Source organism: Strigops habroptila, chromosome 9, assembly GCF_004027225.2.
Source record: "Strigops habroptila isolate Jane chromosome 9, bStrHab1.2.pri, whole genome shotgun sequence".
NCBI classification, from domain to species: Eukaryota; Metazoa; Chordata; class Aves; order Psittaciformes; family Psittacidae; genus Strigops; species Strigops habroptila.
The window spans coordinates 29,347,535-29,369,736 of record NC_044285.2 but is presented as its reverse complement, the minus strand read 5'-3'; the positions used below and the strand labels follow the sequence as shown (position 1 = coordinate 29,369,736).

The following is a 22,202-nucleotide window of genomic DNA, read 5'->3' as shown; positions in this document are numbered from 1 at the left end:
AAAGTGTTTGAACATGTGCTCAAAATTAATATTCCTTTTAAATAGGAAGATTCCTTGCTCCTCTTACCTGCTTTTATCTTGGTTAAAGCCTGATGGCTTTTATCTTGGTTAAAGCCTTGTTTTCCTTCACCAAGTGGCTTGTATGTATTTGGGACTTTTTATGGAAGCTATATCAGAGAATGCTGTACATCTGGCACTGGTTTGATGCTTATATGAGTGTTGTTTGCTAAGTACAAAAGCTCTTAGAACAACCTTAATAAAGCCATGTAAAGTACAGTTTTAAAAGGAATAAAAGGATGGAATTCTTTATTCCCGGTCCTGCTGGGTATATTCAGAGTGCTTGGTCATATCTTGTTGACACAACTGAGAGATGCACTTGAAACTGTGAGTACAGATTATGAATCTTGTCTTTTTGCAAAAGTATCACATTTGGAGTTGCTTTAATTTCAAAATGTCCAACTTAGATAGGAGAATTTTCTACAAAGCCCATTCTCTGCTGTATTCAGACAGTCCTGCAACACCTGACACAGCCAGTGCAAATGAAATATACTGAGCTCCCGCATGTGTTACATGCTAACATGTAATTCATTCGAAGGTTCAAAAACTAAATGGTGAAAGTGATTAATACCTGTTGAATTACAAGATATGTATTATTATGGTATACATGTGTAAACTGTAATGGATTCCTGTTATCTCTGTTTAAAGTCATGATAAATATGGAAATCAAGTGGCTCGAGGTGTATAAACACTCAGGCAAAACGCTACAAATCACCAGCCCTTTTTATTGAGGACAAAAGATAATTGCACATCACGTCACGCAGCACAGCGCTGTTCTTTGAATCCATTCTGAAATACCCAAATGTTAATTTTAGAATATTTTCTGCTTTTCTTCAGTTGTGAATCTGTCCCAGCAGATGTGTGTGACCTGAGTGTATAATTAGAATGAGAAAAGCTACCATTTTTATTTGTGACTCATAGGCTTTGTCAGCTTTAAGTACTTCTTTCTCAGTAGATAAAATAGCTCACTAGCTCAGAAAATATTCAAAGCAGCAAACAGGAGTGTGTAATCTCTGCACTGCTCCTGAAATAAGAACACACTGAGAAGGTTGCGGCTTCAGTGCCATGAGAACACCAGTTTTGAGTTGTGTCACTTTTTTCATGAGCGCTCCAGAAACATGGTTTCAAAATAAAGGGCTAAGCCAAAGCCCAGTGTTATCGGTGTGCCTTGAGCTGCTCTCTGTCTGTGTGCTCTGACATAACTCCTGCCTGATAAATTCACTTTTGTCACATTCCTGAAGACTTTTACAGTGCGTTTCGGGGTTTTTTGGGGTTTTGTGTGTATGCTGCAGGCCCAAATGGTGATGTCTTTAAAATGGAAATCAGTTGTGTGTTGGCGAAGTTTTTAAAGATCGTGGAAACGTGCTCAGAGAACGAACGCATCTTTAGAGTAACCACTAGTCTGTGCTATAGCCCACTGCAGTGTTGGAGTTCCTGTTGGATGTAGTGTCTCTGAACACTGAATCATTTTTCAAAAGACTTCTTTTTTCTTTTGGTCGCTGCTCATATTGTTTCCATGGTTTTAGTCTCTTTAATTTACTGTAATCAGTATGTGTGTAACCAGGAAGTTGTCAGCTTTTGTGTTAGGAGGCTTATACAGTGTCTACACTGGAATCACATGGCATAGCTGTAGTAGATCTGTAGTATACCAGCCCTACCTGCTTGATTGTGGAGATGATAGAATGGGTTTCATTCATTCATGTGTTGTAGAACAAGTAACCCAGGATTGTGCGAGATTTACGCAGTTTGTGTTTGCTCTTAGTGCCTGAACTGGCCATGTGAAAATGATGCCTGGGTGTCTTTGTGTGCTTCACTCAGCTGCTGATGATGTAGGAATAGCCCCAGTAGTCAAAGACTTGGCTGTTGTTTAGAACAGCCTTCTTCCAGAAAGATGCTTCTTCCTGTCTTACAGGGAAGAATCTACACAGAGGAGCATGCTAGTGGTAAGTTAGTGAAATGAAGAGACATGAGATATTAAGGCATTAAAATTCACGCTGAAGTCGTGGAGGGAATAACTTGATTTTCTTAATAAAAAACTATGCCACATTTTTTTGACTCTTGTGAAGATGTTTATTTGACAGTTTTAGAAATACCAAAGGAGAAATCTACAATATTTATTCCTCACTGTGCATATGGAACTCCCCCAAATGTTACCATTTCATATATCAATGTTCAGTTAGATAATAAATAGTCCTCCCTCTCCTTAAAATACATACTATGGGATCACTGTCATATGTATTTATTATCCAGGTGAGAGACGTTTGAGGAAATAATTGTGGTTTGGCTTATTTTTTCCTTTTTTAGTTTTGTGGTTTAATCTGCAATGACAGAACACAAGTAAAGCTGCTTAACAGTTGACGAAAAGAGTTAATAAAATATTTGTAATGTAAAAGTTGTTCCTCATAACAGATGTGTGCACTCTAGAATTGCCCTGTTGAAGGGTCTGGCTCAGAGCACACTGAGGTGGTGGAAAGCGAGTGCCAGAAGGGACCAAAAGAAGTTCTTCAGTCCATTCTCTCACCCTGTCTTCTCTGACTGTGTTGGGCCGGCTGAAAGGAACAGGCTTTGAATAGAGTATTTCTAGCACCAGCTCTTTAATAGTCATTGTCATTTGAATAGTAATTGTTAAATAATTCCCAAACTCTTTTCATTACCATTAAAGTACTTTATTACTGAGCAGACATTTTCCTTCTGTTTTAATACCAGCAAAATTAAATAGATGCTTTCAGTTTGGTCCTTTATGAACAAAATATAGATGACTTTGCCTCACACTTTTCTCTGAATCACATTATCATTTCTACTAGTCAGTCGTGACTGTGCTGAAAGAGGTGTTCAGTAAGAACACTTGGTTGCTTAGCAATGAACATCGTGAGAATTAAAATTTTAAAGCCCCGGTATATGTATTTCTGAGTTATAAGATCTTCACATCAGAAATTGGTGATAGTTTTCTTTTCTCTCTGTTTGTGTGTGTTCATATTCGTCTGTCTTTGGAGAGAATGTAACTCATACTAAACAAACACTGCAGTTTGAGCCATACAATGTTATTGTTTCTGATCTGTGAGATGAGCTTTTATTCCAGCTTGAGAAGACTTTGAGGCACACTCACTTCTCATTTCATAGTTATCAGCAAACTCGAGTGTTACTAAAATTATTTACATTTTTAAGGTTCTGGTTTTACTTGTAAGTGGATTTCTTTTCTTATTTCCCCTTGTGGTAACTCCTTAATGCACCTGTACCGACAGAAGAAGTGGAATAACAAAACAAAGCAGTGGAAAATGATCCACAAGGATAGTTCTGTAAACTGATTGTTGGTGCTTTTTTCCAGTAACATTTTTTCTGTGCACGTAAGAGCAAAGTGAGCATAAAGGCAATGAGATAATAGAGACTTCTCAATGAATCACCTATTGTTTCCAGAAATAGAGCTCACGATATCATTGTCCTAAGACTTTGCCTGAAAGCTGTCAATTTATTCTACATGTTGCAGGAATTGCTTGCACTAGATTAAAAGTAAGACATAGTTCGCTCCTGTACTATTTGGTCTGATACTGCCCTGATAAAGGTATACTGTGTTTGCAGGCTAACTTGATGTGCAGAGGTGAGATTGTCACTTTGTCTCTTCACTTCATTCTCCTCATCATCCTTCTGTAAAGGGTGCCAGAGTCTCATCAGTTTTCTTTCAGTCTTTACTCTATACCATGTTACTGGGGAGTTAATTCAAACGGCTTGATCTGTTTATTTGCTTCACAGATTTCTCATCTACAGATCTTACTTCCTTTTGCTGGAACTTCTGGCTAAATAGAATTTTAGTTCACCCTGAATGTTCAGCTTTTAATTCAGAAAGATGCCTCTTCCTGTCTTACAGGGAAGAATCTATACGGAGGAGCATGCTAATGATAACTGAGTGAAACGAAGAGACATAAGATACTAAGACATTAAAGTTCATGCTGAAGCCATGAAAATGGCTGAAATGCTGCTTTCGTTTCTCCTGGATATGTTGAGTCCAAAATCTGGGATTCATCCCAGACTTGGCTTCTTCTTAGACTCATGCAACCAGACTGCTCTGAGGTTTTTCAATGTTATGGCCTGGGAGATGGCTGAGATTGAGTCATCTGTTTCTGTTAATCCACCAAAACATTTATCCAGGCTTTCACTTCATATTGAGATCCTTTCCTAAACTGCTTATTTTGCTGTGTGTGTTTCCACACATGCATATTAAACATGATTTCTTTTCACTTGTTCCTTTAAGACATCTCAATAAAGCCCCTTAGTGTGCCCACAAAGTACTGCCCTCTAAAGGTGTTTCAGTGAGCTGAAACAATATGGAAATGTTTTGTCTCGTCTTTCTGGTATTCCAGTTATCACTTGTTTAATTCAGCCATAGATGATTCAGTCATCATCTAAGTGTTGTGTTTGCTCCTGGGCAGGGACTGTATAGTTAGAATAGAATAGGAACTGATTGAGGTGTTTAGGTACAGCTGCACTACCACTGCTTCGTGATGTAAATCAGAAATTCTTCATTATTGTCAGTATTCTGCAAGATGATGTATTTGGACTTCTGGGCAGTGGAAAAACAAACTCTGCCATTGCAGATTTGAAGTTTTTTAGACCAAATGCCAGTGAGTTGAGTGCATACGTATATTGCTGCAGAGTGGAAGTTTTCTCGGAGATGTGGTACCAGTTGTGACTGTTTTTACATGTATCAAAGAAATCATTAACTTTGTTACCTAAAGTGAGAAGGAGGAAGTTTCGTAGCCAGGAATTGTTTTCCTATAGATGTGGAAAATGTGAACTAGGAAATACAAATGATCTTTTATTTAAAAATTATGGTTTTGCGCATACTTTCTGTTAGACTGCCTGTATGCAAATGATGCATATTAGACACAGGGTATCACTCTAAAGTTCACTGCTATCTTTACTCCATCTCTTTTATTGTAGAAAAATTTAGTGGTGACTTGTCTGATTAAAAAAATCACAAGGGACCTGATGCTGTTGTTAGAAAAGAAGTTGAATATTTCTGGCTTTATCTATTTCCTTTACGAAACATGAAAATTTGCAGGTTTAAGTGCACTACATGTGTGCTTTGTACAGTCACTAGTGACAAAGATAGGTTTGAAACTCAGCGACAAAGGTACATTAATGCAGATTTTAAGTTCTCTGCATTGCATTTTTTCACTTTGTACTTTATTAAATCCTTTTTTAGAAGAATTTAAAGTCAAAATTATAGTGTTTGGACAAAACATTTAAGTTGTGAGCAAGTAGGGGATATACATGTTGGTGCATGATTGCTAACAAATACCAAATTGAGCTAGCTGGCAAGCTGTTCCAGTGCCTGGGAAGCCTTGTGTATGTGTTTATCTCTGGAGTGAGGCATCTGAGGAGTTGACTATCAGAGGCACAGCATGTCCAGGCCAACAGCAGACAGCATGGCTGATGGGCGCAGCTTTGGCCAGCAGTGAGTCCACCTTGGAGCCTGCTGAGTTGGCTTTGTTCAACATGGGGACAGCTCCTGGTCTCTTCTCACAGAAGCCACCCCTGCAGCCTCCCTGCTACCAAAATCTTGCCAAATAACCCCAATATGTATGTATGCATGTATATATTTCCCAATAACAGACCTTCATCTTTACCAGCCGGAGAGGGGAACAAGATGAGGCCATTGGTACTGCTTGTGTTTGTATGGGTGCTGAGTGTTGGTATCTGTGTGGCTGGCCATGTGTGTGCTGGATACATGTGCATGTAACTTGGGATTACTTGCTCACTTTACTAATGGCTGGAACTGGGGGTATGCAGCTGCTTGGGGTTTTCTGAACAGAAACCATAGTTACTTGTTACAGTATATGGCATGTATTTGACAAGGGATACTTATGACTCTATAAGCAGCATGGAAAGCAGGAAACAATATATATAGGCTGAACTGTTCCGGGCTGTGAAGAAATGAGGGAGAGACCATAGTTCTGGTTTTGTAGCTGAAGGATGGTGTTACAGGTCTGATTTCTAATCTGGAGGGTGTGAGGAAGGGTTGTTGTTATTTCTTGCTGTTAGGTTTGGTTTGTTTTTGTGCTCCTGACCCAGCAATGAGCTGATCCTCATTGTTTGAAAAATCTTAACCTTATGCATTCGAGGAGAAGTCCTACAATATCCCAAGGCTGTGAATGCAGTGGCACAGTTAGGCTCCAGAGATGGAGTGACTGGCTGAGGGTGAAGAGGCTTTGGTGAAGGTGACTTGTTTCCTAGGAGCTCTCTGGAGAGAAGTGTACAGTAGAGATGGGCTCTGGACACTGCCTGTGCCTCATTTTCTGTCAGCACAGCAGTTGGTTCTAAAACAGGTTATCAGTCAAAGGTATTGACAAAAACTCTCTGGCTTTGTGTGCTGCTGCCTGTTTAAAGAAATGGGGAAAAACCTACTTACTTTGCCGTGAGTTACAGTATTAGGTACAGACAGGACCTTTTGATTTTTAGCACTTCCCTCACAAGATCACAGATGGATATGAAGAGGAACTTTTTATAAACCACTGTGATTTAGTTTGTAGCTAGCTCGAAGATAACTAGAGATTTCTTTCTTTTTTGGCAGATGTTTCTGATTTTTACATCAGATTCCCATCTCATGTATTTGAGAGCTAATGGTGATCACGACGTCACAGACCAAATATTTTCCACTGCTATGCAAGAGAGGGATGAGACAGCTAAAATTTCCCTCTTAGTGGCTTTCAACCAAAGCCTGACATGAATGAAAGAAAAGGCAAGAAACTCCCAAGATGAGTCATAGAAGTGGGTGTTTCCATAGAGTGAGATTTCAGGACGAATCCACCGATCTATCGCTAGTGAACAAAGAATAGTAAACCCAGCTCAGGACTGGCAGAGAGCAGTCCTACATACACAGCACTGCTTCCTACCACGGATTATAGCTGAGCTGCTTTCTTCATACGTGTGACAGAAGTGAGTATGCAGCAGCGCTGAAAGAAATTGTTCTTAGAATTACACTTCTTTTATATTTAAAATGTTTTTTGAATTCAGGATTATTGAGGTATGCCTTTGATCAAACTGTCTGGTTAAAATAAGATCTTACTTTCAGGGAAGGGCAAATGAAGTTTAGGATGAATTGCTTATATGATGTTAAATAACTGAAGACTAGAGCTATGTATGTGGAATTGGGACAATGCAACAGAATGGGTGAAATCAGTTTATATGCAGATAAAATACATTATTATGCAGCTAAGAAAGGGGGGGGAAATGTTGAGCAAAACTTGTATAGTTGTCGTTAACAACAAGAACAAGTTGAAAAATCTAAATGTGGAAGTGATAGTGACAGTTTTACCCAGATTATTACTGTAAAAATACTCATAGTCTCTCTGAGTGAGAACAGTTGATTTCATTTCCAGTATGGAAGGAACATATTTTGCTTGTAGTTTAAATTAACATATAAGTGTTTATAAGAGAACGTAAACCTGGTAAAAATGAGTCTTACTGCAAGTATTGTAAAGCGTTCCTTACTTGCAGCATTTTGTAAGCTGGGGTGCAGTGTGCTGGTAACCTGCATTTTTAATCTTCATTTATAGTAATTTTTTATATCCTTTGTTTTAGTTTTGGCAATACAGGGTTATACGTGAGACCGAATTAAACCCCAGTCCAGATTAAGCTGATTAATAAATACATCTATTTTGGCAAGTACTTGGGTTGTAAATATACTGCTTTTAGTGCTATGTGAGAGAAAATCACCTCAAATGAAAACAGAGTACTGCAACAATAATGGTATCTAAGTATTTAGAGGGATACTTTTTGAATGCCTAATACTAAAGAACAGGAAGTATCCAACTGAAACCGAACTGATCAACGTTGGAATTTCCATTCAAGCGCAAGGAAACTGTGGGTTTATTCCATATTGCATAAAGGACTTAGAATATGGTTCTTTATTAAAAAATTAGTGTTGGTTGACTCAAAACTTGGCCTTTTAGTTTCTTTTAAGATACGTGCTTAGCATTTTCTTTAATGAGCTTGATTTCCTAAGGCCACCAGCAGCCCTCTAGGCACGCGTGTTTTTGCATGTATGTGCATCACAGAAAGAGCATGGACAAGTGAGAGTCACTGCATTTGGGATTGCTTGGAGTGATCTTGGGACCATTAATAGTTACTGGTCAAGCCGACCACCTTTGCTATGCACTTCTCTTGCTTCCTTAAGAACCACCCGGTTGTAGCTGGAAATCCTGCTGTTCATCGAGAGCAGTTTTCACTCAGATTGTGCTTCACATGCCATGAGAACTAGATTTTAGAATATTCTGGGTTTTTTATTCTAAGCTTTTTCTTTTTCCCTACTATACAGTTACTGATGGGGGTAATTCACTCTTAAGGAGTCACAAGTAAATCAAGCAGAATATGAAAGGTCTTTATCCCCAGAGCAAACAAAGCACACAAATAAATCAGAATGAAATCTAAGATATTTACCTAAAGTTGCTCATCTCTAAACATGCTTATTCTTAAAATACCTATCTTTAATAGGTAGGTACCTTCCAGTCTCACTGGAAACAGTGTTGAAGTTCATTATATTCGGGATATATATCTACCATCTCCGCCAGGGTGTACATTTACCACAGCCAGGTGAGATGTGTAGCTAAAGAGCATAAATTAGAGTGCAATGTCATAGAATGTTACCATTTGGCCTGTTTCAGGTCATTAAATATTTCATTACGTTATATATTACTGTGTAAATGTTGCACAGATTAATAATCTTTGCTTCACTTTGAGACAGTTCTGGGTTTAGTTGGTTTCTTGTTAGTTTTCTTGTGGGGGTGTTTATACTCCCGTGAATCCTCTCATAGGTAACACAAAACTACCATTTAATGCAGGGACATGGTCAAGGAAGAAAGCTCTCTGAGATGAGTGGTAAATTAGGGGCTATGTTTTCAGCACCTTACTATCTAAAAACTAAAGGATAGGAAAACTCAGAATGAATAAGCTTTGACACACACTGGTGTTTTTTTCATTTTTCTTTTGTGGCTCATAATGCTTTGGAAAATCTCTGAACTGTCTTTCAGAAGAGAAAAAATCAGTTTTCCATTTTGAAGATACTTGTAATATTTGAGATTTTCTTTTTATGTTTATCATATTTGTTTTACATCACTAATATTCATTAATATATTAACGCATGTCAGCATTTCCATTATTATTCACTTAACATCTGCTTAGCTTTGTTCTGTGGAAAAAACTTAAAGTTCTATTTAAGGAGGAAAAAGCCAATAAAAAAGAAAACTACCAATGTCAGACATGCTCTTCTTCCCACTACATTAGACACAACTTTCCCTCCAAGACAGATTCCAGTACTTGTTTTTAGTCCCTAGGCTGGGCATTGCTGTACATCAAGGGAGTTGCACTGCTGTACATTAAGGGAATATGTCTCTTATTTGCTGTTTTGGTAGGTCACAGTAATTAAATAAGAGCCTCTGTGGTCTGCTGGGGAGACAGGAATCAGACTTTTAGAAAGCTTTTGAATACAGTGTACTTGGTAATGTTCTGTGTATAAATAATTCATGTACTTGGTTGAGTGCTTGTGCTCTTGAGGAAAATTTTGTCTTCTTGTAATGCTTGCTTATAGCCTGAAGGAGCGGAAGACGTGAGAGGAGATTCAAAAGGTGCATGGAAGAGATACAAATTTATTCTTAGTTACATGAGTGACCAACAAGCCCCAAACAACGATGAGTTATACTTTCAATTCTTTTTACTTCTTTTTGTGCGCATGAGGAGCTTATTAGGAAAGCACACCTCTGCCCAATCTCTGTTCCAGTGCCAAAGTTGTGCCTGTTTTGTCACAAAAATTCTCATAGGAATCCTGGGAAAGAGCTTTTCATGCAGCCACAGCTCTCATCTCCAGCAGTTTTCAGACCACAAGGTAACTGGCTATGCTGTTCAAAGCAAAGGTATATTGGAAAACTGGTGTCAATACCAGGTCTTTCTTTTGTGGTTGCTATTTAAATCCAGGATTATGCTTGTCATGCCTCTTCAGATCTTTGCTGACAGGAGCCTCTGCAGTAGATGTAGCTTTACAACTGAGCTCGTTCAGAAGTTTGGTACCTTTTCATTTTTCTACCTTTCAGTCTGTCTTCTCTGTATTTGTAGTTACATCTAAAAAAGCTGACTTGAACAGAAACAAGATTTATCAAAATGAGACAGTGGATTCAAAAGAAATGGTTTCTTCGAGACTATTACATCATTGTTTTTCATTACTCACACTGGATCCTGCATTCTCAAGTCTGATATTCTACAGAGAAGAGGAAAGTGGGACTTGCAGCTTCATGAAAGTAGGCCTCTAGCTGATTACTTTGGTAATAAAGTTTCTCCACTTACCTGCATTTATACCTAGGTCTTACTTTACCATTTTATCTAAAACATGCTCTGCTGTAGGTGCAATTCCTTTTAAAGACTCTTTTTCCAAGGTTCCATGTCATCAGTTCAGCCCTTCACAGGTCCCTTGAATCTTCTCGTTTGTCAGACCTCTCACTAGAATTCCTTGAACAATATTTCTTCTGGTATAAGACAAAAGTTAGGAGTGTCTGTCCTGACTTTCTGACAGAATGCGGAAATATCCATCCATGATTTTAGAATTTTCAGTGCAGTAGGTACAATAAACAGCACAAGATGATCGACATGTAGAACCTTTGTGCATCTCCTTAGCGACCTTGACAGTCTAGCAGCCAGGTTGTAGTAAATTGAAGTTGGTTCTGATAGTAAACCCTTACTGAAAGAGGCTGAAGTGGTTCGTGTTGTATTTTATGCACACTGGAACTTCACACAGTTGTTCCTGCAGCAGACAGGCTGTTCTGCAGTACAAAGCTGGAAAGAGGTTTCTGGTGAAAGTGGTGGGTCACTCTTTTCTGCTTTATTACCTTTAAATGTTACTGAGCTACTCCATTAATTCCAGATGTATTGTGTGGGAAGTGTCATTTTTTTTTACTGTACATAGAGTAACAAGGGGAGGGAAAGAGTTTAATTTGTGATTAAAGAGACAACATAATTATATGCTTTATTCTGATCCGTGTGTTACACAGGAATGTGAATGACTGGGGACCTCTGCTGCCTTGTAAACCAGATCACTGTAGTTGAGGATTTCACAGGATTTGGCAGAAGCTAATATTTTTGTTCTTCTCTTTTTTTAAGGACCTTCATGTTGGTGTTGTTTATGCCAGAACACAGTAAGCAAGGCACACTAACTCCAGCCTCGTGTCAACCTTTAATTGGCCAACACAATGCAATTGAGTATGAATTTCAGGTGGCTTTGGAAATGAAGGAGAACTGAGCTCAGGCTGGAAGCTGAACGTGATGACGGCCTGGTCTATGGTAGGGAAGCTGAAAATGGAGAAGAGGCACTCCAGAGGAGACAGAAATGTGGAACAAGATGCTGGGGAATGCAGCGCTGAATCTGAGGAATGGACGAGCTCAGAAAGTGAACCTGAGCAACCATACTTCAGAAGCAGCTGTAGCAATACTCAGTGGAGAGAAAAGGAGGTTTCCACTAAACCACATCGGCCACTCTGTCGCTCCCCTTGCTTGGATCGCCCAAGTTTTTCACAGAGCAGTATCACACAAGACTTGAAGCTAGATGAATGCAAAACAAATTTGGACAAGGAATACCAAGCTAAAATGGATTTTGCTTTAAAGCTTGGGTATGCAGGAGATCAGATCCAGGCTGTACTGAATAAACTGGGAGCAGATGCGCTCATCAATGATGTTCTGGCAGAGCTTGTGAGACTTGGCAACAAAAGTGAATCAGAGGGTCAGAGCAGTGCCAGCGGTACCGCCAGTACTCTGGTGCCAAGAGGCCCTTGCCCAAAGGAAATAGCAAGCCCTGAACTGTCACTTGAAGATGAAGTTGTGGATAACAGCGATAACTTGAGGCCAATTGTCATTGATGGAAGCAATGTGGCTATGAGGTAGGTCTCCCTGTCATAACATTTGAAAAGAATAAATCACTAAAATATTGATGAGAAAAATCAGTATTGATGGCAAAGTCATTTTAAGTCATGTAGTATATTTACACTGATAATCCGTCTTTTTTATGGACTTTTTAGTCCAGGCTTTTCATTACGCTTTTGCTCCTTTATGTGCAACCCGTATTCCAATTCCCTTCACCCTCTTTTCAGACCAAGTTCTCCCCTCAAACCTTTTTGTTCTACCAATCCAGCTGTAGTGTGCTTCAGTGTGGATGGGTTTAAACTTTTTGAAGTCCTTGAACATTTATTTAATGTCCAAAGGCAAGCAAATAGGGGAGGAAAACTTGATTCTTTCTAAAATGCCATGCAGTGTATGCTGACGATATGCAGTTGACTTCAGGGTATTGGAGCTCCTGCTGATTAAGCCTGCTCAGAATTCAAAGCAGTTCAGCTGTGTCAGTACAGGGATATGCACGACCTAATTGTGCTGACTCACACAGCTGTGGCACTTGTAATTTCAGATGTGTGCACACATGCACTTTGGTCAACACTTAATTCAAGAGGTATTTGTCCCATGCCACTTCCAAGCATGTCTGTAGAGTTCAGCCATTTGTTTATCACTGACAAAGTATGATTTTCTATGAGGGAGTTCTTTAAACGCTCTGTTTAGTGATCAGTGATACCAAGTTTTCTTCCAGTAGTGTTTGCACAAGAGATTTCCTTTAGTATCAGCTTTCCGCTCTGAAAGAATTTGTCATCTGAATTGTTACCTTTATCTTTTCTTTTTTTTAAAATATTAAGGAAGTTGAAATTTAATAAGTTCCTTAATAATTTGAGTGAATTAAGTACTCTGATTTGAAATACATTAACCCCCCCCCCAAATGCTATAAGAATATTTTATATACAGGATTTTTCAGTGCCAAGTTGTGGCTACCTTAATCCAGAAGATGTTTCTGTAAAGCAGCATCACCAATACTGCATTTAACTTTTTACTTTCTTTTTTTTTGGGCCTGTTGACTTTGCAATCTCTGTATTGCTTGAGCTCCTCCTGAGCCTAATGTGGCAGCAGCTGGAGAAAAGTGTGTTTGTGCTCTTACTATTGCAGAGCTTCAGTCTGGTGCCTGATTTATAGCATCGTAGAATATCTCAAGTTGGAAGGAAGCCGTAAGGATTATCGAGTCCAACTCATAACAAGATGCATATGCATCTGCAAATTTAACAAGATATTAAATTCTGTAAAACCTGAAATGTACAAAAGTCTAAAGAAAAATGCTTTAGAAACATTGTGGCTTCTGTATTCATTATGTACATTGCAAGAATCTGGACTAGGCTGGTGATGCATAGTGATACAGATGGTACTAGATCTGTCTGCCTTTGGTCTGTTTCAGCGTTACTTTATATAACATTCTGAGCCCAGCAGAGCACACATCTTGCTATGGGCTGGTCATCTGTGATGTTGCTCTATAGTAATAACACAACTGAAGTAAAGTTTTGAAAGATAATCCATAGAATAATGATAAAAATGCAGATTTCTTAACTATGAAGCATCTGCTCTACAGACTAAGAATATCTGAGAAGTGCGAAAGTTACACACTTTTACATGCTTAAAAATACTGCAGTTATTGATGATGCAAATGGAGACTGAGTCTGATTCATAATTAATATTCTCCTTAGTTCTTATCAAAACTCTAAACATTTATTTTTTCCTTTGCAGAAACTTCTTAGGCCATTTACAAAACTCAAGCCCTTTATTTGAATTGTGTTCTGTGTTTCAGAGAACAAATTTTTGCTGGGGGCAGGGCTCAAACAACTTTGAGTTATTTCTTTCCCTTAAAAAATCCTAACAAAAAATACAGAACCTTTAGTGTTAAGGGAACATCTTATTTTGATCTAGATGTTTAAAAGCACCTGTGACCCCTGGAGCCAGCATTAGAATCATTGTTAGTTCATTCATTTTTTTGTTACTGATAATTTTCTATGGTAATATTTAAGGTAAGCTCAATTTGTTGGGGAAAGTGGTATTTTTCATTGAATAAGTGGAAATACTTCAAGTTTGGTTTGGTTTTGCTTTTGAGATAGTGAAATTATCGATTTCTAGAGTTTGAAGGAGCAGGGTTGCTGTAATTTGATGGCTGAATAGCTCTGGGCAGTTCTTTTTCCAATTATTTAAGCTGCTTGAATACAAAGGTTTAGCTCTCTTTACAGACTTCATTTCCCTTATATCCTTATATCCCTTATATAAGGAGAAAAAACCCCAACCCACTACCCCAAACCCCCACAACAACAAACCCCCACACCAAACCTAACTTTTGTCCTTACTGTTTCTAAAACTTTTGCATGTTCTTCAGCCATGGGAATAAAGAAGGCTTTTCCTGTCGGGGGATTCAACTAGCTGTGGATTGGTTTCTGGAGAAAGGACATAAAGATATTACTGTGTTTGTACCTGCGTGGAGGAAAGAACAGTCTCGACCTGATGCACCAATTACAGGTAATAGATGAAGGTCGTCTTTGACCCCTTAGTTAAGAGAACAAAGTATTGAATTAAGACACAACCATGTTCTTTTTGAGGTGGGTACTGGGCTAATGGGTACTGGTGATGGGATACACACTGGGCTGTGAATGTGATGTTGCACTCAGCTATCCATTTGAAAACACAGCAATTTCCCTGGTGAGGAAACAAGCCTTTAAGTATCTGCACTTGTAACCAGTGCTGGTTTTTTGTAGCGTTACTGGATCATTTCAACACTTCTGAGAAGTAGTCACCATTTTCCCATTAGCAACCATTGTTAAGCATATAGGAACAGATTCTTAGTTGCTGGGTGAGTATAAAGTAAGTAGGATCAGGCCATGAACTCATCTAGTAGGATTGTCTTGAACACTGAAGAGGCAGCATGTGTTTTGACCCACAGAAAGTATTTACGGTATACTCTAGGCTAACAAGAAGGCTACTGTAATACAGTGATAACTGAGTTCTTGATGTGTTCAGGAAGATTGAGTAAAGGTACATGGTTGTTTACAGAGGAGTAGCATGGTTCTCAAGCTTAAATATTGAATATTTACCCAGTGCTTTGAAACCTCAGAAATAAAACTTTGCATCTACGTATTTTTTAATGATAATAGGGACTGTGTATGAACATAATTACAAAATACTTTGTCAGAAGTTTCGCATTTCAAAGGCTGCGTTTCTTGAAAACATTTTTAAAGTTGCTCAACTCAAATTATTTTACAGATCAAGAAATCTTACGTAAATTGGAGAAAGAGAAAATCCTTGTTTTCACCCCATCTCGAAGAGTTCAGGGAAGAAGAGTGGTTTGCTATGATGACCGATTCATAGTGAAGCTTGCTTTCGACTCGGATGGGATCATTGTATCCAATGACAACTACCGGGATCTTCAGAATGAAAAACCAGAATGGAAGAAGTTCATAGAGGAGCGGCTGCTGATGTATTCCTTTGTGAACGACAAGTAGGGGTTTTTCTTCAAAAGTAAGGGAATTTGCTAGTTCCGGATCCTCAGTAGAAACTGAAATTCACATTTCATTTCTTTCCCCTTAGGTTTATGCCTCCTGATGATCCTTTGGGACGCCATGGTCCAAGCCTTGAAAATTTCTTAAGGAAAAGGCCAGTTATTCCTGAACATAAGAAACAACCGTGTCCTTATGGTAAGTGCCCAAGTCAGATTGATTTGTTGTATTCAAAGGTAGGTAAAGCAAGCAATTAACATCTTGTCATACTAGAACAACAAAAAAGTGCCATTTTTAATGTTGCCATCCAAGCACTGTATCTGTTTTTACACCCTTCATACACGTAACAGTAAAACCAATGTAGCAGAAAATGAAGGATTACCAGATACGCCTTCTGGATAATGCAGCTTTTTGCCATTTTCTTCTGGTTTGTATTCAAGAAAGGAGATTCAGAACTATACAACTTGTGTTAGAGCTGTTTTGTTTTATATAGCATTGAGTATGTTATCAGTATTGAAATCATGAGCCAGGAGGAAGGAAAAGTGATGTGGCTCACCCTTGATGCAGTGATACACACGGATACAGGTAGCAGAGTCTGTGACTGCCTGTATATACAATATATATAATTATTCCTTAGGGGGTTAATGTAGAACTATTAGTATTGAGAAGTGGTGAAAGATAGAAAGAAAAGAAGATAGCAACTGGTGATACTGATTGGGTTTTGGTTTATTTAACTCGAAACCACTTTTCTTTCAGGTAAAAAGTGCACCTATGGGCACAAATGTAAATATTACCACCCAGAACGGGCAAACCAGCCTCAAAGGTCAGTAGCGGATGAGCTTCGAATAAGTGCCAAATTATCTGCTGTGAAAACTATGAGTGAGGGAGCCTTGGCCAAATGTGGCACAGGGCCATCCAGCTCCAAAGGAGAAATCAGTTCTGAAGTGAAACGAATTGCCCCAAAACGTCAGTCAGATCCAAGCATTAGATCAGTAGCTGTGGAGCCTGAGGAAAAGTTGTCAGTAGCCCGGAAGTCCGAGGCCAGCTCTGTCCCATCTCTGGTTTCTGCATTAAGTGTACCAACGCTCCCTCCACCAAAAAGCCATGCAGCTGGTGCATTAAATACTCGCTCTGCAAGCAGCCCGGTGCCAGGTTCCTCACAGTTCATGCATCAGAAATCCTCACTGGAACATATGTCCAGTGTGCAATATCCTCCTATACTAGTCACCAATAGCCATGGCACCTCAGTTAGCTATACTGACCAGTATCCCAAATATGAATCATTGGGGGACCATGGCTATTATTCCTTACTCAGTGATTTCTCCAATTTGAGCATAAGTAGTATCCGTAACACAGATTATTACGGGGCTGATATGGACCAGGGAATGTATTCTAGAAACTCAAGCCCCTGTCCTGACAATTGCTTAAGCCATACAAGTAATGATTCTTATTCCTCTTACAATGACTTGTATCTGGGTGTAGCAGATGCCAGTTCAGAAGACAATGTGAAGATCCACAGACTGCCATCGCAAAATCGTCTTCAGCCTTTTTCCCATGGTTACCATGAAGCCTTAAGTAGAGCTCAGAGTTATGGAAGTGAAGAGCCTAAGCAATCCCTTCGCAAACAGTCAGTTTCCCACTTAGGCCTCCATGCCCAGCATCCAGTTGTTGGAGCACGGTCCAGTTGTCCAGGAGAATACCCTGTGCCTCAAAATGTTCATCCATCAACTGCACAACCAAGCCGTGCCTTGGTCATGACAAGAATGGACAGTATTTCTGACTCACGGCTTTATGAAAGTAACCCTACAAGGCAGAGACGACCACCTCTCTGTCGAGAGCAGCATGCTAGCTGGGATCCATTACCATGTGCATCAGACTCTTACACTTACCACTCCTATCCATTGAGTAACAACCTCATGCAGCCATGTTACGAACCCGTAATGGTAAGAAGCATGCCTGAGAAGATGGAGCAGCTCTGGAGGAATCCCTGGATTGGGATATGTGGTGAACCACGGGAGCCTCATATCATTCCAGAACATCAGTATCAAACATACAAAAACCTCTGCAATATTTTCCCTCCAAGCATTGTCCTTTCTGTGATGGAAAAGAATCCCCACATGACAGATGCACAACAGCTGGCAGCTATGATTGTTGCCAAATTAAGAACAGGGCGTTAAAGCATTACAGCGTCTTTTGGATAGATGAAACTACACAGCATATAGGACCTGGAGGAGAACTTAAATGAAGAAGGAAGGGGCCAATCTATTGTAAATATTTTCTACTAAGGTAGTATAAAATTCTGTACACAGTAGCAATCATATATATGCTGAGGCACTATATAAGAGTTTGATTGTATTGTAAATTTTAAGATTTTAAATATAGGGATTTTTAATAGTATTTTATAGGAAATGCATACCTTGCTGCATGGATAGCTCATTAAGAACTACAATGTCACGTTCAGTGTCTCAAAGCTGTTACTACAAAATTATTGTTAGCAATTATATTGCATGTATTAGTGTACACTTTCAATTTACTTATAAATACCTAATCGGCCTTTAAAAGTAAGCTCTGTACACACCCAGATGACTTTTAGGGTTTCAGCTTTGCCATTTGACACTGCCCACTGGCATAGGAAATATTGAAGGAAAAGTAAACTTGACAAAAAATTAAAATACTCACTTTGTAAAAGGAAAAACTGATTTCAGCTTTTGGTACTTAAATTTCAGAACTGTTCCCCAAGAGTTCGAGTGTCTGTTAACAGCATCCACAACGTTGGCTCGATCCAACAGAAGCCACGTTAGGACCAAACCCATTAAGGAGTGTGAAGGCGTGAGTGCCATTCAGTACATTAAAACAAGTTTAACTGTAGCTTCTCTCTTCAGAACCACCTCCCAGCTCTGCACTAAGCAGCGGCTGCCCCCAGGGACCAGCCAAGCTGAAAGTAAATGGTCAGGTTTGTGTAAGTTGGATTACTCCACCTGCAGCAGCGGACGCTGGATGTTTAACATGGAAGTTCATCAGTAACTACAGCCCTTCCTCTGGGGGCAAGGATGGTGGTTGAGTGAGCCTAACCTTCAAGATGGGTGGACAAGATCAACCTGAGAAGGGGCTGGAGGGGGAGGGCTGCTTCTTGAAAAGAGATGCTCCAGTTTGGGTGTATGGCAAAGCTGGGCCTGGTTTTTGCTCTTCAGATCCACGCAAAGGTGTGCATTTGCCTCATGAAGGCTTTTAGAGTTCCTGTTTCAACAGGTGAGATAATTTTGTGTGGCATTGTTTGCGCAACTGGTATCTTGCTCAGGGTGGGAACCTTTGTAGCTAAATGTCTCCAAAAGAGGCGTTTATTGTTTTTTAAGCTGCACTGACTGGACGCCCTTTTTTGAATCCATTGTATATTTCAGCATTTCGAACCATTACTAACTCGACACGTCTCGAGCTAGGACTTGTTGACTTCTACTGTAGTTTTTTTCATGAAAGTTGAGAAAGGCCTGGTTTATGGCCTTTTGTTTCTTCATGAGAAGGTGTGACACTGCCTAAATGTTTCTTACTGTGAAACACACGGAACGTGAGGCTGCAGTCAGGGTTGTTTCTGGTGTTTTGATAATGGCTTGCATGCTGCTTCCTAGTTATCTGTCTGAGGAACAAAGTTCTATCATTTCTGCCACTTGTGTTACTGTAAAGGTTAGTTTGATTCAACATCTCTTGTGGGCTCTTTATCATGTGCAAAATACGTTCCTGTCATACTAAAACCAAACCCCCAAACAACAACAAACCACAGTTACAGGTGCAACTGCAGTTGATTTACTGACATTTGATAATCGTATCACTTCACACAGGATAAATATCCCTGTGCTGGTAAATATCCCAGGTAACAGACATGATGGCCACATCATTATGGATTTAAAATCAGTTATCTTGAAGGTGAGTCTGTGTTTACACTCAGTGTTTGCAAATTACTTTTAATTAGTTGGTTATTGTCTGTTAAAGGGGAAAAAGAAAATCTTCAGACATTTATAATAGTTGGAGAAAAGATTTAACTCGACAAGTTTTCCAACCAATTTCTTATTAACCTGCATCTTCTCTTTTTTAATTTGCAATTAATTCTTATTCTCTTCTCTTGCATGATATAAGCAGCTGAGAGCAATGCCTCAAATAACCAGAAATGACCTTTTGTTTGTTGATACAAATTGTATCTCTTTTTCTTGATTGTATAAAAACTGTGTATAAAAAGAAAATAATAATCTCTAGATTAACTTCAGTATTACATTTTCACCACAACGTGTGTGACACCGTGTGTCACAGGGAAGTAGCCCATGAGTAATTATGGATCTTTTTTATTTCAAATGGGCACTTGTAGTTTATAGACAAACAAGGACAACTTTTCAGAACCAGGTTATTATGTGCACAGATACTGTGTGTACACCTCAAAGCATTACATAGTTATCTTTAGTCTATTTATTAAGCAGATACCTTCTTGCACTAAACTTTGTGTAAAAATGTTGCTGTTAACTCATCTGCATGTGTTTAAAATGTAACAATATGATTGCTAGAGACCCTGCTTTATTCTGAACCCATTAATTTATAAATTCTTTAGGTATAAAATGAAGTTTATTGTGCACTCATGTTTTCCATCTTGCATGGAATTAAATATTTGTATGTAGAAAAATGTTTGTTCCCTTTCTCTCCACTTATAAGCTATTTTAAGAGAGGTTTAGGAAGTGTTTTTGATGTTTTCTGATGTGGAAAACTGAGCAGAAATTTCCATATGAAGTGTCGGCTGGTTTATGGAGATACTCATTTCTGTAGGATTGTCTGGTCATTTTAATTCTCACTAACTTCTGTCTGACTGATAGACTAATTCCTTTTTAAACGCCGGGCATGCTATGCCTATACAAACCCAGCACACTATTTCCCTAAGGCAAACTGGCTTTTCCTAGGAAGCTGTTGCCATCTGCCCTGCACAAAGCCCCAGAACGGGCAGCGCAGCCTTGTGGAAATAGTTTGCAAGTTTTCTGCTCGTTTAGTCCTCCTTAGAGGTAAAACCCCTTTGTCTGTGATGTGCTCTTTCCTAATCGACTACTTTAAGTGGTAACATGTCATCCCCGTCTGTTTCCAGATGTGTTTACAAGCCAATTCAAAACACTGACACATTCGTTCATCTTCAGCGCATAAGCTTAGATTTCTTCTTACATGGAAGAGTTGATCTTATTAACACCTGATCATAACTGTCTATATTGTAAATATAAGACTTTGTATAAATGCTCTTTTTGAGAGCATGGTATTTAAATGTTTTTAAAACTGTAAAAGAACAGTTCTAGAAACTCTATTTTAATAAAATCCATGAAATTACAGTTCTAGATGAAGGAAAAAAAAAGTGGGTAAAATCCTGGCCTACTGCAATCAGCAGTTGTTAAGCAGTAGACTTTATCAGTGCTTTCCTGGGGCCAGAGCGTTCCCTGGGAGTTCTGATTTACTGATCTCTCATCTTTAGCTATCTTACTTTCACGTAATTTGTCACTTAGAAGTGTATAACCTTAAATTCATAACTCATGGGCTGTTGGTCTAAGTTATTTAATGTTTCTTTTTTGTAAGAATGACATGTCAGTAATATATTAAATTGTACATAAAGATGACTTCACTACTGTTAGTCCTGTTGTTGTCGTATTGAGCTGCAGTAGTTGGCTTTATTCATTTGTAGAATTAAACATTACTGTTTAATTGTTGTAAAATTTTATAAATCTCTTTGGGTTTTTTTGGTTGACCCAAATATAATGTAAGTCTTAATGACAAAATGAGTGAAAATGGATGTTAAACCAGTACGTGGTATTCGTAAACCTCGGTAGTAGTAAGCGTGCACTGCTCTAGCTGCTGCTGCATGTAACCCATTCACTAGCATGAGTCTGTTTTAGCTTTTGTATAAACGCTCAGACTGTGAATTTAACAGCAGAAGGTGTGGGTATGGTTGCTGAGAACAAGCAGAAGGAGCCTCATTACAAAATCAAACTCAAACCATCCACGTAGGTGAGCTCCCCCTTATGTACTTGTCCTGCCACTTTGCCTGAAACGGTGAGTTTTGGCATTTTGGAATTCTTAATGCTCGAGTCAGAACACACAAAGAAGCTGCCCAAATAATTCAGTTCCAAAATAGCTGGTGACCTGCACACATGTGCCTGTGCTGCACACACCGCCCCACAAGCAGGACCGTTTCAAGGGACACATTCTGACTCCAGTCCTTGTTAAAGCTCCACGCTGCAGGGAGGGAACTCATTACTTCTGTGAGACTTTGCTCCACAGAGTTGAAGCATTACTTTAGCTTGACTTGCCCAAAGTTTACCTGAAGCATTAGTACTACAGGACTCCTAACAGTCAGATCATTAGATCTGTCTCTGTTATTTCGATGGTGAGTGTTCAGCTTTAATACTCCTCTTACATACCCATAGCTTGTCTGTGTGACAGAGCCTTTATTAACTGTATTTCTTGCAGTATTTCAACTGGAAAAATACAAGTGCACTGTCACTTCAGTTATTCTCATGCCAGTGTTTGGTTATTGAAGAGCCATTATACAATATCTATGATTTTGGTCTGTGGTATTTAAAATTTGTAAATGTATTAGAAATAAGAAGAAATTAAAAGAACTCTAGGCTATTCCCTGTTCCCCTCCGCTCTGTGTACAAAGTTTGCACAATTATTTAGTAATATGAAACCTGTTATACTTTATATATCTATATATTTAAATTTGCTTATTTAATAAAATTGAGAGCCATTGGATTA

The 22,202-nt window shown here is 39.0% G+C and overlaps 1 protein-coding gene across 8 annotated transcripts in view; it reads left to right on the top strand.

Moving 5' to 3' along the window:
- ZC3H12B (zinc finger CCCH-type containing 12B) overlaps positions 1-22,199 on the top strand; it is a 30,077-nt gene extending 7,878 nt beyond the window's left edge. For 4 of the 8 annotated variants that reach the window (XM_030496676.1, XM_030496678.1, XM_030496679.1 and 1 more), the window contains 5 exons: positions 11,200-11,972; positions 14,321-14,460; positions 15,202-15,436; positions 15,526-15,632; positions 16,191-22,199. In XM_030496676.1, the coding sequence (XP_030352536.1) occupies positions 11,362-11,972; positions 14,321-14,460; positions 15,202-15,436; positions 15,526-15,632; positions 16,191-17,611 (2,514 nt within the window). In that variant the 5' untranslated portion in view covers positions 11,200-11,361 and the 3' untranslated portion in view covers positions 17,612-22,199. Of the gene's footprint in view, positions 1-5,556; positions 5,635-6,675; positions 6,991-10,161; positions 11,973-14,320; positions 14,461-15,201; positions 15,437-15,525; positions 15,633-16,190 lie in introns of those variants that run through there. The other 4 variants (XM_030496683.1, XM_030496682.1, XM_030496681.1 and 1 more) reach the window with 4 other exon arrangements.
- Positions 22,200-22,202: the final 3 nt, after the last annotated feature.